The 15,299-nt window shown below is 39.1% G+C and overlaps 1 protein-coding gene across 3 annotated transcripts in view; it reads right to left on the reverse strand.

Annotated features, from left to right (window-relative positions):
- vps50 (VPS50, EARP/GARPII complex subunit) overlaps nucleotides 1-15,299 on the reverse strand; it is a 95,465-nt gene that overhangs the window by 60,558 nt on the left and 19,608 nt on the right. For all 3 annotated transcript variants that reach the window (XM_022747493.1, XM_022747492.1, XM_022747494.1), the window contains exons 6-11: nucleotides 11,532-11,602; nucleotides 10,810-10,927; nucleotides 10,129-10,164; nucleotides 9,649-9,731; nucleotides 2,376-2,418; nucleotides 857-955 (exon numbers count right to left, since the gene is read on the reverse strand). In XM_022747493.1, the coding sequence (XP_022603214.1) occupies nucleotides 857-955; nucleotides 2,376-2,418; nucleotides 9,649-9,731; nucleotides 10,129-10,164; nucleotides 10,810-10,927; nucleotides 11,532-11,602 (450 nt within the window). The remainder of the gene's footprint in view (nucleotides 1-856; nucleotides 956-2,375; nucleotides 2,419-9,648; nucleotides 9,732-10,128; nucleotides 10,165-10,809; nucleotides 10,928-11,531; nucleotides 11,603-15,299) is intronic.

Here is a 15,299-nt window from a genome sequence, read left to right on the forward strand (position 1 = left end):
TGTGGGTTGTGATAGAGAGAGGTCCAAGTATTAGTGATCAACACTTTTTGACAAGAAAAATGGGGGTGGGCTAGGACATGAGGAGCAAAGGCTGAAAGACAGAAAGAAGCTAGTAATATTATCCGTGTCACTTATGACAATTTTAACAGAAACTACACAATTTCTTTACAGTAAGATTTTACAGCTTCAAATTAACTGCTGGCCAAAAAATGTCACATCCAAACATGTTCCTCACTCAATCATCTCTGCCTTTTCAGCTTATTTTATATTATCCAAGGATTATTTTTGAGAATTACATTTCTTTTTATGGGTGATTTCTGTGAGTATCACTTGACTGACAGTGAGCAAGGAATAACTTCATCACAAAGGATGACATGCATGCCCTGTGGCCTCGATCATTCAATCAAAGAGCCTAAAATACTCTTTGCTCCAATGACAAGATCCTGAATTGATTCACTGGAGCAAAAACACTCCACTGAGGCAAAAACAAACAGACGAAGGGAAACAACTTCTATGCTGTTTTAACCAGATGTCTGTGGAAGATTCTGTTCTAACCCAAATGGTGGCAAAAGGTCGAGAAAATAAGGAAACAACTTCAAAGTCTGAATGGAAACACTGCTGAAATAATGTTAAGGAGGGGGAAAGCCAAGATAAACAAAAATAACTTTTTAGAAATTAAAAAATGCTGACATCATCTGTCAAGCCCCTAAAACATCCCCCAGAAAAGCCCCTAAATAAGAGAGAGACAGAGTAAAACAACAGGACGCATGCAGTAAGCGAAGACACCAAGTGGACCATCACATCCAGTCATGTTTGGTTATTCACCGTGACGCTGTAGACGAGGAAAACCACTGACCTGTGTCTTGCCCAGGAGCTTGTAGGCCAGCTGCACCTTGGTGTAGTGCAAAACATCAAAGTGCTTACAAGTCTTGGAGAGGGCGACATCAAGCTGCTCCTGTAGCCAGAAATAGACAGATGACAAAGGAAAAAAAAGAGGGCAAAGTGAGGGGAAGAGAAAAGAGAGGGATTATAAACGTTAAGACCAGGGATTTAGATATAGATGTGCAGATGTATAGCTACCACACAAGGCCAAGGGCAGGTAATTGGATGTGGATGTCAGTGTGTGTGTGTGAGTGTAAGTTTTTGACAAAGAGATAAAAAGAGGTGAAAAAGTAAGACAAGGTTAGGAGGAAGTTGGGGAGTACAGGGATGTGTAACAACCCTGACACATTAAGATGAGCTCAACGAATACAGCGCTGACAAAGGCTAAGTGATCAAACGCCTTGCGTCACCACGTGTTTTCTCACGCCTGCACTTAAACATAACGCAATGACTACAGCCAACATGACAAACTCTCTATAACCACATGAGAGAAAGTCATTAGTCAGTAATATCATCAACTAAATTTATAGCCCAAAGTAGTTTGAGAAAAGAAACGAACTGATGCCACTGTGAATCGGAATTTTAAAAGTACTCTGGAATTTAAAAGTACCTCATGATGATTGATGATTAAAGCCACTGTCTTTAAAGTTGGAAAATTTTCATCTTTGGCCCCCCAAATACATATATATATATATACATATATATATATATATGTATATACATAATATATATATTATATGTAATATACATATATATATATACATTATACATTATACATATATATATATATATACTATATATATACATATATATTATATATACCATATATATATAATTATGTTGTATAAATATATATATATATATATTATCATACATATAATACATATTATACATATATAATATACTATATATATATATACATATATATATACACATATATATATGTATACACATATATATATATATATATATATACAAACATATATATAAAAGCAAGTGTTATATATTTAGAATTTAGCTTTTCTTATTCACAAACTCTTGTTGACAGGTAAACAAACAAGCACCTTGATGCATGGCAATGTGTGTGGGTGTGGGGTGTGTGTGTGTGTGTGTGTGCATGTACGCCTATTTCTTGTGTACAGACAAAAGTGTAAGTAATTAATCCACTCAAGCGCAGCAGCAGCGGTGCAGAGAAAATTGCTTTGCATACCATTTATCACACACAAGTATCACAGCACAGCTAGAGATGAAACAGATATAATTTACTGTGTTTGCACACTCACAATAATGACTTTCTGAAAGTGTCAATATTTGGTGGACCCAGAATGAGAAAGCCAAGCTATCAAAATGTCAAAATGAGGTATAAATTACTTCTTTCAGATGAGGGCTTATGGAAAATTACAAGGTTCGAGCAAAATATCATTCACTGCTGAAACTCTCTTTACTGCTATCACTCTCAAATAGAATTAGCGATAAAGCAGAGAGGCACATACCTCTATTTGCTCCAGAGTGTCTTGTAGTTTGGAATTCAATTCACTGTGGGGGAAAAAAAAAGATTACTGAGGGTTAGTTCCTCCAGAATATGGACCAGAATATGGAAACAACTAATAATTATTTTCATTATCAATTCATCAATTAATCATTTTTGGTTGAAGTATTTATCAGTTGTACCAAAAATATGTTTTGAAAATGACAAAAAATAATGGTAAATGCCCCCCCCAACAGAAAGGTGGAGTTCAAGCACAGAAATCCTTTTTTTTTTTTTTACCAACAGTAAAATATACCAAACATACTCCAAATATGAAACATCAAAAATCAAGCAAATCTTTTAAGAATCTGTATCCACATTTTAACCAGAAAAAATTACATTAATTCTGATCATTCAGTTATGAAAAATGCAATGATTTTGTTTACCATGCATCAGCGAACATGTTTTCAAGCAACCAGAGTATGACGCAGACACCATTGAAATTTTGCTTCTTCATACAAACAAGGCAACAAGGGACCAAAAATACGATGGATGTATCCCAACAATTACTTTGAGAAGGAAGGTCTTATTTTTGTGTTTCAAGTGTTTGTGGGATCCAGATTATGAATCGCGTTAGCGTGCATGCCTGTGCATGTACTTTGCATGTTATTCAAGGCACAAAACGCCTACACGTCCTTGAAACGTCCTCAGATTTTGCCTCATCCTGGAAAATGCTTTCAACTCAAAAAGCTGAAAAGTAGCAACAGAAATGACGACTACTTTGCTCATCCCAAGACACCAATTCAATTCCCTTGTGACTCCCCCTGCACTGCGCCCATTCATAATCATCCTCTGTTCCACCATTTCCCTTCCTCTGTCCCTGCTTTCCTTGGGGTCTTTTTCAGGTCAGCCTGCTCTTATGTTGTGCCTTGTGAGACCACAGTCGCCCAAGGGAGAGAGTGTCCTTAACAAATTGCTAATTAAGCATCTTAGCTTCAGCTGGGGATAGAGGGTGAGGAAAGTGAGGAGGAGGGAGAAACTGAGAGGAGACTGCAGATGGAGTCCCACAGGTCGTTTGCAAAACAGGTAACAAAATGAGCGTGCCATTTCACAACTCGATGCACTATAACCCTTTTTATCTGTAAGAGGAAAGGAAAGGAATGCACATCAAGTGTGAAATAACAGTCACACAATGTTCAAACATGGTCAAGAAGAGAATTTTCTCACAGACTGGAGACTGATGGGATATGAAGGAAATGTCACTTCAAGAATTGTGACAAACACCAGTGCCACACTGTTAATGCGGTCATGTTATCTGTAAGGGACCATGTACAATATTAAACATAAATGTTACCATTTGATGCATTGTGCCAGAGTTAGCCTAAGGCTAATTTTCATCTGCAGTCCTGTGGCGGTCACAATTAAAACTTCCACACAGCGATGAAACAGCACTAAGAAAATTATACAAAGAAGACATGATACATAACACAAATTACACATAGGGATACATCACACACATTTTTGAGTATGGTAAACTAACTAACTAAAGTATGGTAAATTAAAAGCAAGGAAATTTGAATACAGAGCAAAACAAATACAGTAATAATGCGGTAATAGTATAATACAGAGTCAAGCAAAATATATGGAATACAGAGTCAGTGGTTGCAGAGCTGAGCAGCTTTTAACTACTTACAGTCTCCATGACTATAGCAAAACTTAATCGAATGAGTTGGCTTTTGTAATTATAACACGATTCTCAGCTAACATCAGTATGGTCAGTATCCTCAGTGGAAACTATAGCTGGAAGCCAAGATAAAGAAAACACACAAAGAAGTGAGTAAGCTGGCTCCACAACAGAGAGGTGAACTGATCAATGTCAGGTCCTGGCTACTGAAGAAATACATCTGAATGTCCATATGCAAGGCCCAGGAGAGTGCTAAACAAAGGCTTTACAGCTCTGGCAGCCATACTAAGGAAATACAGCAGAGGAGCAGAGGCCAACAGGATAAATGCCCTGTTCATCACACAACGTTCAAGTGAACTCCCACACTGCAGGGTGGTAAAGTAAAAGGAGCTAAACCACAAACTGAACAGTGTTACAAGACCATGAGAGGAAAAGAAAATCATCTCACAAGACCAATGCTCAGGGGCTAACACAACTGAGAGTGAGGTACACCACTGCAGTTTCCTAGAACAGAAACCTGTCACCATCACAGCCGGGCAGACACCCAGCAATGGTTGGTAAACATTAAGAAGTGAAGGAAATCAAACGCACATATTAAAAAAATATGGGAAATATGCCTATTTACTTTCTTGCCTCACATGTCTTTATGTCAAATATGAAGCTATAGCTATCAGCCGGTTAACTTAGTTTAGCATAAATACTAGAAGCACTTCTACAGCTCAAGCCAAGTCAGCCAGCATGGGCTTAGCCAAGAAATACTTTCAGTATATGTTTACATTTTCCAAAAAGGTTGAACTATTATTTTACAAACTAGCAGAACAAATGGACAGTACTAACAGCTAGGCCCCACCCTGCTCGCCTATCCAACCGTCCAACTCAAGATCAATAACCTGCCCCTTCACATCATCAAAACAAACATTACTCATCATAAACACTAAGCTAAACTGACTCTCAGCTAAGTTTTAAATGGAAAACTGGAAAACCAACTAAATCACTCAATGCCATAAAAAAGGATCCATGGCCACTAAGAACCTTGACCTTCTTCAAGAACTTTCTGGACTTCTGAGTAGCAACACAAGGGGTCAACTCAAAACCAATACCCCAGTTCACCTGCTGTTATTGTGTCCATGCGCTATACATATTACTTAGTTGCAGTGTCCTATGAGTGTTCATGTGTGTACAGATGCAGCTCCTCCCTACATACTGACACACTTCCATGATCAGACAGAATGCATAAATAACAGATGAGGAGAAAAACCTAATTAACAATCTGTTCCCTGCAGGGAACAAGAGGATTGAAATAGAATTTTGTAGAAAAAGGGGTGTTTTTTTTTTCATCCCGTTTTCAATTATCACCGGCAATAGGTGTCCACAGGGCCTGGAGGCCAGTTCCTCCATGGTGACTTGCTGACTCGCTAAATAGTCAATGTGTGCTGTGCTTCAAGGGTCGGCCGGATGCTCAGATTTTGTGAAGATGCCATAATTTGCTGCAGTCGTGTTACAAGGTAGACAGAGAGGCAACAAAGTGTCAGGGGAAGGGCTTCAAAGAGCGAAACACAGCGAGAAAGGACAACAGCAACCACAATTACGCAAGTGAGAAAGCAGGGCAGATTAAAGGGAACAGTACTGGGAAAAATGATCATAACAGACGAAGACAATGTGCACTGATTGTTTTCTTGTTCGTCAAGTGCAAAACGTTATGTAACATTTAGATATTTGGCTCTGGCATTGGCTTTGGCTCTAGTAAAGTTATGGACCTTTCTCCATGGGTACAGATCAGACTCATGGCCAAGGACACATGGGCTGTGACACCCAAAGCTGATTAAAGCTGATTGCTCTTGAGATATGATTTCATACCAGTCTAATAGATTCCCACATTCTTTTTGCAACTGTTTGTTTATTCGTTTGTTTGTTTTCTACATCAGAGTCCTTGTAGAACTTGGATCCAGTCCAAAGAAGTTGAGCGGGTTTCATATGAAAACCCAGATCTGTTGTTTGATTGATGCCAACTCCATCGAGATTTACACCGGATGTGAAAACAGTCAAGACATAAAATATTTTGGCTAATTTCACTGTAGACATGCCCTTACAATCTTGCACTGCTGGTTCAGGCAGAGTACTGCAGTGTTTTTTTATTATGTGACAGCCCACTAATGGAACAAGCTGTGATTAGTCTGTCCGTTATACTGAATACTCACTCCAGTAGCTTATGTGAACATCCAATTAAATACAAATATTTGGAAAGGAGATAACAGGTTTACAGAATAATTAATGCATCCCTTCATAATTGCTGCTCATCATGAAAAGAACCATGGCTGCAAATAAACAAAGATGACTAGAAATACCGTCTGGCCAAATTGCAGGAAATATGGTCACAATCTCCCCTTCCCCTTTTACGGCATTGAAAAAAATGAAAATGTTAAGCATCTTCTCTCTTACAAGCACACAAGCGCAACTGAAAAAGTAATGTTGAGGACCAATGGAGAGGCAGACAAATCCACTGTGGTTCAGCCAACTTTGTATGTGTGCAAGCACCCCCAAAACTAGAAGTCGTTTAGACCAAGGATTGACTTTGAAAATGTCCTAAGATCCTGTTGTTGTTTTGAGTGCAGGGGGGCCTTTAACATGATCTCTAAAGTGCTGCAAGTAAAAACAAACACAAGTGACACACTACTACAAACTGTTACATATGGAACACCTTTTAAAAATCTGCTCTGGGACACAATCACCCAGCCTCCAAAAGAACATACACTACAACCACAAAGACGAGGACGAAGGCACCGTGGCTCTGAATAAATTGGTGAACTGGGTGCAGTGCTTGCAGTGTCATGTTGGACAGCCGGCACAAAGTTGTTTTTTTCTGAGACTGCAAACATCCATTTACACAGATGTTAATACAGAGGCACTCTGCCCTTCTTCCCACACTTAGCTCCTCTTGAACATGCAGTTGAACCGCCCTGTCCTTCAAATAGATTAGAACACCTGAACGAACCACCTCCCCTCAAAACTAGAATGGCAATTAGCTGAAGTGGAAATCTGGAGGAGAGTCACCTAAAACAACCTGTTCTAGATGAATCCTATTCTATTTTTAATTGTTAAAAAAATGCTGAAAATTAAAAAAATTTAATCATGGATTTGCAGACTTGAGATCATTTTTCTCATTTACGACACTAGTTTAGTAAGAAACAACACATTTTCCATATTTCTCTCTAGAATATACAGATAATTATGAACAGATATTAAATACGATCAAAACAATAACTAAACGTATACACCCGTATTTGTTGCAAACTGGAATATAAATATTAAACAAAAAAAGGTTGAAATATCTTTAAGTGACAAGCTACACCTCTCAGCATTATCATATCCATAATCACAACATGAAACATGTTGTTATTATATAATTATTGTGGGGCTCACAAAGCTCTAGGCTAGATTACACCTTTGTTATACTTGCCACAGCGGAGTTCACACTTTATGAACACCGTGCTGACATGTGAGGGTCTTAAGATGCCCAATAGCTGGCCGTGTGGACCGTCTCATGACAATGAACTGAGATGGAGCATGAGGCTGTGTGTGCCTTGTTGGGGAAACAATGTTGACGTTTAAAAGGCTGGGGACACGGACAAAAGGAAGGGCAGGCATGAAACATAGCCTACATGAAGGGCATTCAGCAGCACATGGAAAAGCGGCGCTACAAGGTTAAATCAGAGTGAAACAGCCCAGCCAGTGGCTGCTTATTGAGGGAAATGCTGCAGTCAGGGTTCTGGCAATTTTGGGCAGAGAGCCAAAGCACTATGTGAATGCTAATGCAAAGTGTGACAGATGTGTGATCAATGCACTACTGTTAAAAACTAATACATTCAGGAAGTGGCATTAGCATACTGCAAAGGAAAGCACAGGTGAGGACGGCAAGCAAATAACTAGCCAGCTGTCACACACACACGCGCGCGTTTGTTTATAGTGAATACAGAGACACTGATGGTTATGAAATTCAAAGCTTTAAGTGCTTTTTTTTATGACATTCCCACATTGATAGGCTGGTTGCAGTGGATGTTATCATAGATAGCAAATGGTGCACAGGTCTATTCTGCGCACCCCCACCCCAGCACATTCAGCATCATCACGGACATAGAACACCATTAATGGTAAATTAATAACACTGTGAAAACAAAAGTGATATCCACACAAATAAACAGCAGCTGTTAGTGGGAGGCAACAGTGGGATGAATTTTCTGCACGACAACAATCCCCTGTGCATAATACTGCCTTATTGATCATTTCCCACCAGTCACCCAATCACTCAGATAGCATTATTACAGCAAAGCCTCCTTTGTCTTCTGCTCCACTGTTAATTCACTGTGGTAAGTGATAGCTTTTGTGTTACTGCTGACACTACCCCCTCAGGAAGTGTTGACAATGCCCACAAGGTGGTTACCAAAAGATTACCAAGATGTTTTTTGGCACTTTCTTTTTTTTTTTTTTTTTTTTTTTTTTAAATCAAGAAATTGGTTTGAAACAAAAAATAATAATATAAAAACTGTGTATAAATGGGTATGTGTTGGAAGCTGGTGAAGAAGTCACCACACCTCTTATACAATACAATATTCTGGCCGGGTCTGTACAAGGTGTCGCAGGAGGAAGCCAGCAATGACATGCAGTCCTGATCAATCCTTAATCAATACATAAAAATGAGCACTGAGGCATCCGCCTGCTGCCACAAATTGGGTACAATTACACAGGAAATCAAAGGGAGAGAGACGATTCTCCCTCTGGTATTCAACATCTTTCCCTGTGTGCTCAGGAGAGCAATCTTACATAAGGACGCTTATGCACAATAATCTTCAATATAGTTGATTGTTTTTAAATCTAACTCTTACTCTAGAGCAGAGAGCAAGAGGTTTGTTATCACACTCATGTGGGGGCATTAAAAACATTATTGTGTTAGCCTAACAGTTCAGCTGCCTCCCTGTGTCTCTTTATTTTATAAGTCAATTCCGTTCAATCCAACAACTATTTTTTGAACTGAAGAAAGTCACCTCAGGAGATAGGCAATATCTGGCAGCTGCATTCAAAACATATTCCAAACATGTCGGCCTCAAACAGCTTAAAGAAAACAGTGGTAGCAGCAGGCTTATATTCACCGAGAATGTCCTGCTGTGGACAATTTCCACTTAGCTAAAAGCCCATTGACAATGTCTGCACATAGTAAAAACTCAAGAAAAATGCTTTGACTGTCATGGTCAATGCAATGGAATTGCCACAAGGCAATGATAATGAGTAAAACAAGAGGAAAAAAACAGACCCTTAACACTACTTTATTAAATTCCAACCTTGAGAGAAAAAAAAAGGTAAAGACAAAAAACATATGGCATTCTTTGATCTGCATTTCAAAGAAAACATAGGGTTACGATTTAAAGGAGACCAATTTCCTAGTTTCCTCTACGCAAAAGGAGTTGACATCAGACTCAGAATGATCTTATTTATGTCATATTTTAATCTACAAAGATCTGAAAGGTCAGAAAACCTTCCATCCAGCTACAGTAAATGGAGCCCATTCCATTCCCATTTGGATACAACTAAATATCATTCCATCAATCTGCTCATACTGTACCTGATGCAGCTGTAGTGTTTAAAGGTGCTGGCAGCCTTCTGACATTCCAGGCAGAGCTGGATTGCACCTGGGTAGTCTTCCTCCTGGAGAAACAGAGAAGAGAGGTCATTTAATTTCGAAAAACACAGGGTTTAATGTACAATATAGTCTGTACCCATTTTTATAAACACCATATCATTATGTGCGACTTCCTCCTGTGCATCAGTGTTTTTCTGATCCAGTTTGATACAATTATTAGATTTATTATTGGAAAATGGTTCTTACAGCAGATACTCTGGAACGGTAGTCAGAGCATCTAGTGTTTGTGTGGGTTTGGCTTTCACTATAGAATCCCTACAGATTTTTGACCTTTCAAGTCAATTATAAACATATCTCTGCGTGTGTGTGTGTGTGTGTGTGTGTGTGTGTGTGTGTGTGTGTGTGTGTGTGTGTGTGTGTGTGGGTGTGTGTGTGTGTGTGTGTGTGTGTGGATTACAATACCTCAAGCATCTCGCTGAGTCTTACATCTGTTCTTTGCTGTGAGGGGAAGAATGACAGGAAGAAGACATGAATACAGCATCAAATGACTAACAGTCCACTAAATTAAGTGACAACTAGTTCAGCATTAGTTTGCCTTCCAACTGTGACCATGTTGCTTAAATCTTTTAATGTTCACAGTTAGAGCAAATGATGAAGGCAAAGGAACAGATGGTTAAAACAGAGCATGTTTGGTTTCATTCTTAATAGTACAGAGGAACAGTTGTCATTTACATTAATTAATTAACTGTAATAGTAGAAAAGTAACTATGAAATGTGGTACAGAGAAATACGTTAATTACCTTAAGTAGCCGAGTTTGACACAATTAATTCAAAGGGTTGTTTGTAGGCTGCTGTCTGAGATTTACCCAGCTCAAACAGATCTGGCTTTTATTTAATTAAACAGGCATCAAACTGTCGAACAATCTGTGCAGGGTGTGGCAGCCACGTTAGCAAGTAGACTGCTAATTTAGTTTTGGTGGTTGAACCAAACCAGAGCTCTGGCTCACAGAACAAAAAGCTCCCATAACTTTAGGATACTTGAGCAGGCAGATGTTTCCCTGATCTTTGTGACCTTTACACCAAAGACACATGTAGTTTAGAACAAAATATGCTGCATGTGAACACTATGTCTGTAAATTTTACCAGCGTCTTGATGGTCCTCAGAGATTTAAGCAAGCCTGTCAGCAGTTGTCGTCTTCTCTGATTGGCCAGTAGGCCCAGGCTGGCCTCTGTGAATCCCTCCTTCGCAACACTCAGTTGTCTACACACAAGATGTCACAGTGCAGGGAGAGAACAGCATCAATACGTTAATGAGTTGGTAATGGTCTAGAACTGATGTAACTGTACTTTCTATATAGAAAAGCATATTTCAGCAAATCACTGGGGTGAACAATTTAAGCTTTTGGTATTTCAGGTTCATCAGAATGTGTACCTGAGCATTTTGAACACCTGGCACATGAAGCTTTATATACATCTTCAAATTCTCAAAAGTGATAGGGCTGAGGGAAATACTATACTAAAATATACAGTATTACTACCCAAACTTTTAGGAACACTAAGACAAATTGTCTTGTCTTATCGGCCACAAGATAATAACAAGCCTAATAAACAAAGACATAACATATTATGGAGCAGAAAGTATTGTGTACACTGGCATGTTTTTGATAGCTACTTCCTTTCAAAGGCAGACAAGACAGAATCATTTGTCATGTGTGACCATAAATGAGAATATATGAAGGGAAGGAATAGTTATCTGCAACTTAACTGCACGTGAAAAACACTTGGTATGCAGATTTGGTCTGAATGCGCTATTCGAGGAGCTATTTCACTTAATGAATAGATCGTATGTAACAGAATGCTATTACCTCCTTGCATTAGTGCAAATGACTGCTGCCAACTGCAGGTTGGTCTGTAACGCCGTCACTCTCTCCAGTTCCTGTGAAAAAGGACCAAGTTAGTGGAGAAATGACAAAGGAGCATACTGTAACTGTAAACACTGGAACAGACTAAAACTGCTGAAATAGTGGAAAGACTTGGAAATCTCACACATAGATATACCGTTACAATCTGTATTGAGCAGCATGATAGTTTAAATCAATGGACTACAGTCTCTCTCAGAATCTGGTTTAAGGAATGTAAATCACCACTACTTGAAAGCCAGTCCCGACTGAGATGGGTCGCTTTAGACCAGTACTTCAAGCCAGCAAGGGCTGATGGGAGGTTTAAGCATTGGTATAGGATTGACATCACTTCCCTCTGTTCAATGGAGATTTCAATGGAAAGTACCTTAAGCCTGCTGGAAAAGTCACTAAATGCCGCCCGATGACGTACTACATCAATTAGCGTATTCATGACATCATTGCGTCATATTTGCATTCAGCCTATTGTCAGCTGGTTTCAGCGCTTATCCGTTTGCTTCTCTCCTATTCTCTGTTCTCACATATACAATATTTCTATACAGCTGATTTCCCAATAAAGCTGTTATCATTTACACGTTTTTCTGTTTTTGTTGTCAGACAACGAAACACGGCCCATTAAGACTACAAGTTACATATTACCAGCAGTCACTTCCAAGCTTGTTCCAAGCTGCTGCTTAAATCCAGATTTTATAACCATACAAGTTCCATTTTATGGGGACTTTAAGGGCTGGTTAGGATTTATTATCAGGAGTTAATCACATGCACACAGATATTTTGAGTAAAAGTGGCTGTTCTAGGCTTGCATTTATGGCTAGCCACATTCTACCAAAAATGCTTGCTAGCAAAACAAAGACAGCGTGTTTTCACATAAATTTGACTTCAAGAATGTAGCCTCCATGCAAACTGGTGACGTGCGACCTGTGTGCATGACTGTTGGAGGCAGTGCGGTCATCAGCCAATTCCAGTGCTAATTATTGGTCGACCTGTACTATTTAGTGCTAAGAAACAGTCCCAGTATACTCTATTGTTGTAATATCAGTAGGACACCAATATATTGTTAAACTGGTTCATTTATGATGCTGTCAGTGAGACATGTTTATAATAATGCCATTTTCTGAGCCAATCACTTTCATGAACAACTGTGCTTGCAAACGCACATATATCAGAGCATTCTTCTGAGAGATGCATCCTGCCACGAGTCTTTAATGAAGACAGATGTTATAGATGATGTTATTATGTTAAGGCATGTATCATCTGTGCCATTGTGTATTAGAAGTGTATTAGAGAACAACTTTCAAAACAGAAAATCAGAGAAAACCTTCCTTTCTTTAGAGCTTTGACGTTTACAAAACGATCAGTGAGCACTGCTCTCAGAGTTCAGTTATTACTTATTATGCCACTTCAATGACCTCTGCAGAGAACAAACACACCCTCAGCCAAAGTAGGGCCGAGGGGCAGATTGCTCCGCTGTTTATATTTTCGACTTTTCTTGTCCTCTTTGTGTTATTATTTTCTTGGATCTGCCAGATGTCATGCCTGAGGTGGGAGATGCTTGTCCTTTGATTTTATTTTTTTAATTTTGTATCACCTCTCCGCAAAAAAAGTGTCCAGTGTTCACAAAAGAAGTCTTCATAACACTGTCAGACATAAAACAACCTTTTACCAATAGAATATAGTCTGGGGAAATTCATTTTCAACGGTAATAAAAATAAAAAAAACAACAACAACATCAACAAGTGGCACTTCATGGCTGTGGGTACGAGATCAATGATCCCATTCAAACCAATCTGCCCTCATGATCTCGAGTGTTGACGAAGATCTTGACAAGTCCTCAGAACAGTTTGCAAGGGTTGATTCAAGAGCCAGGGTTTTCTCTGAGGGGACATGCACCATGCGAGTCTTATGCTTTTCTGCTTGGGGCCAAATATTTCATGAGGACTTTTAAAAACGTTAGGTTCATGTCCAAGCTAACAGTATATTATCAGAAAGATCAACTTTTAACCTTGAGATTGTTTTTCTGAATCTAAGCTAAAATGTATTAAAGGAATATTTTGACAATTTGGGAAATACGCTTATCTGCTTACCATGTACCTACTACTACCACTAAAGCTAACAGCACATAATACTGCATTTGTTAAATCCTGACATAAACAAAGAACATTGTGGATTTATGTACAGTAGCTTATATAACAGAATATGTATTGGCACCCTACATAAAACCTCAACGTATAGTTTTTACACTTCGTTTTCAGTATTAGTGTCAGGTACTAGTACACCCACTATTATGAAAATCATTATCAGAATTTTGTCTTTTTATATGCTCAAGAAAAATGGTGTTGATATAACACACTGGTACCCTTACAATTCAAATACCACTCAAACATTTATAAGTAATCGTCTGTAAAGTCTCCACTTGTGACACTTGAGTAAGCTCATATACAATGGTCAGAACAGTTTCTTAATAAATGAAGGTAATGTGGTGGCTTTTAAAAATGTGTCGTCAGAAAATGCCCTTGCTCGCTGAGCAGCATCTACTGGCTAGAGCTGGACTGACTCATCAGGAGACTGATTCACAAGCTGGGAACAGTGCAGCCAGGTCTTCAGCATCTGCACCATTAACATCTATAAACCTCCGTCATGTCTACTCCTGACATGAAGTGATGAAAAGTTAAAAGGTATAAAACAAATTAATCGGTTTACTTCAGCTCAACAGTCAGTAATATTCAGCAGAGTAAAGAGGTGCACTTAGGAGCAAACCTGGTCAAATAAGGATCAATTTCTCTTCTGTGTCCACCAGAAATTCATCTACCACTTCAGTCTCTACCCATTGTCATGACGCTTATTATCAACACACTGCTAATACTGCACACGGCAGTTGTGCAAACACTCAGTCCATGATGTAATGTACATACACATTCACACATTGAGTTATGTGCATGAATCCGCAAAAGAAAACAAGACAGAAACAGCTTGAATACACACATATGCGGCTTCAAACAGAAACACACACACAAACACAAACACAGCATGCTGAAGGCCCAGTATGTAGCCTCTGGCTCCAATTTGTTGTTATACCACAGCTCTGAGCCATCTATCCTGTCTGTAAGCTACATTTAACCTGACAGACAACGCGCTCAATCAGCTTAGCTTGTGTTAGAGGAGATACAGTAACTGTGCACAGTGGTGCAATTGGTCAGTCAGGTTTTAGTGGATAAAAACAGGTATGCATGGCCGAGATAAGCTTAAAAACACTATGTGGGGATAAAGTAAAGAAAGGCTGAATTCCATTATCTGACAACACACAAATACTGGTGCACAGTAGATCTGTATGTATTGTACACATACAGGAAAGGTGAGCCTACTTAAGTGCAATTAAACTACACAGCTCGACTCCTCCAATGTCCACAAACACAACTCTGGAGTGGGAAGTGAAGGTCAAGGAGGAAGAGATGTTGATTCACAAGGGAGATTTTTTTCCTCCCAGGCTTCTTTATTCATATATTCATAAGAGGTCCTTCCTGTGACCCTCCAGCACATTGACTATGCACTGGCCCCATGTTACCCATCCTGCCTACACATGCTAATGGTGCTGCTGTTTGGGCCCTGCCCTAGTTGCTTTTTTCATGCTGAGGTGAATGGAAAACAAAGTTGGATGGTATTCAGGACACACGAATGTAGGGACTCACAGCTGGAGTTGACATTTTTAGCATACAG

The sequence above is a fragment of the Seriola dumerili genome, unplaced genomic scaffold (assembly GCF_002260705.1).
Source record: "Seriola dumerili isolate Sdu_G_001 unplaced genomic scaffold, Sdu_1.0 BDQW01000110.1, whole genome shotgun sequence".
Classification (NCBI taxonomy): domain Eukaryota; kingdom Metazoa; phylum Chordata; class Actinopteri; order Carangiformes; family Carangidae; genus Seriola; species Seriola dumerili.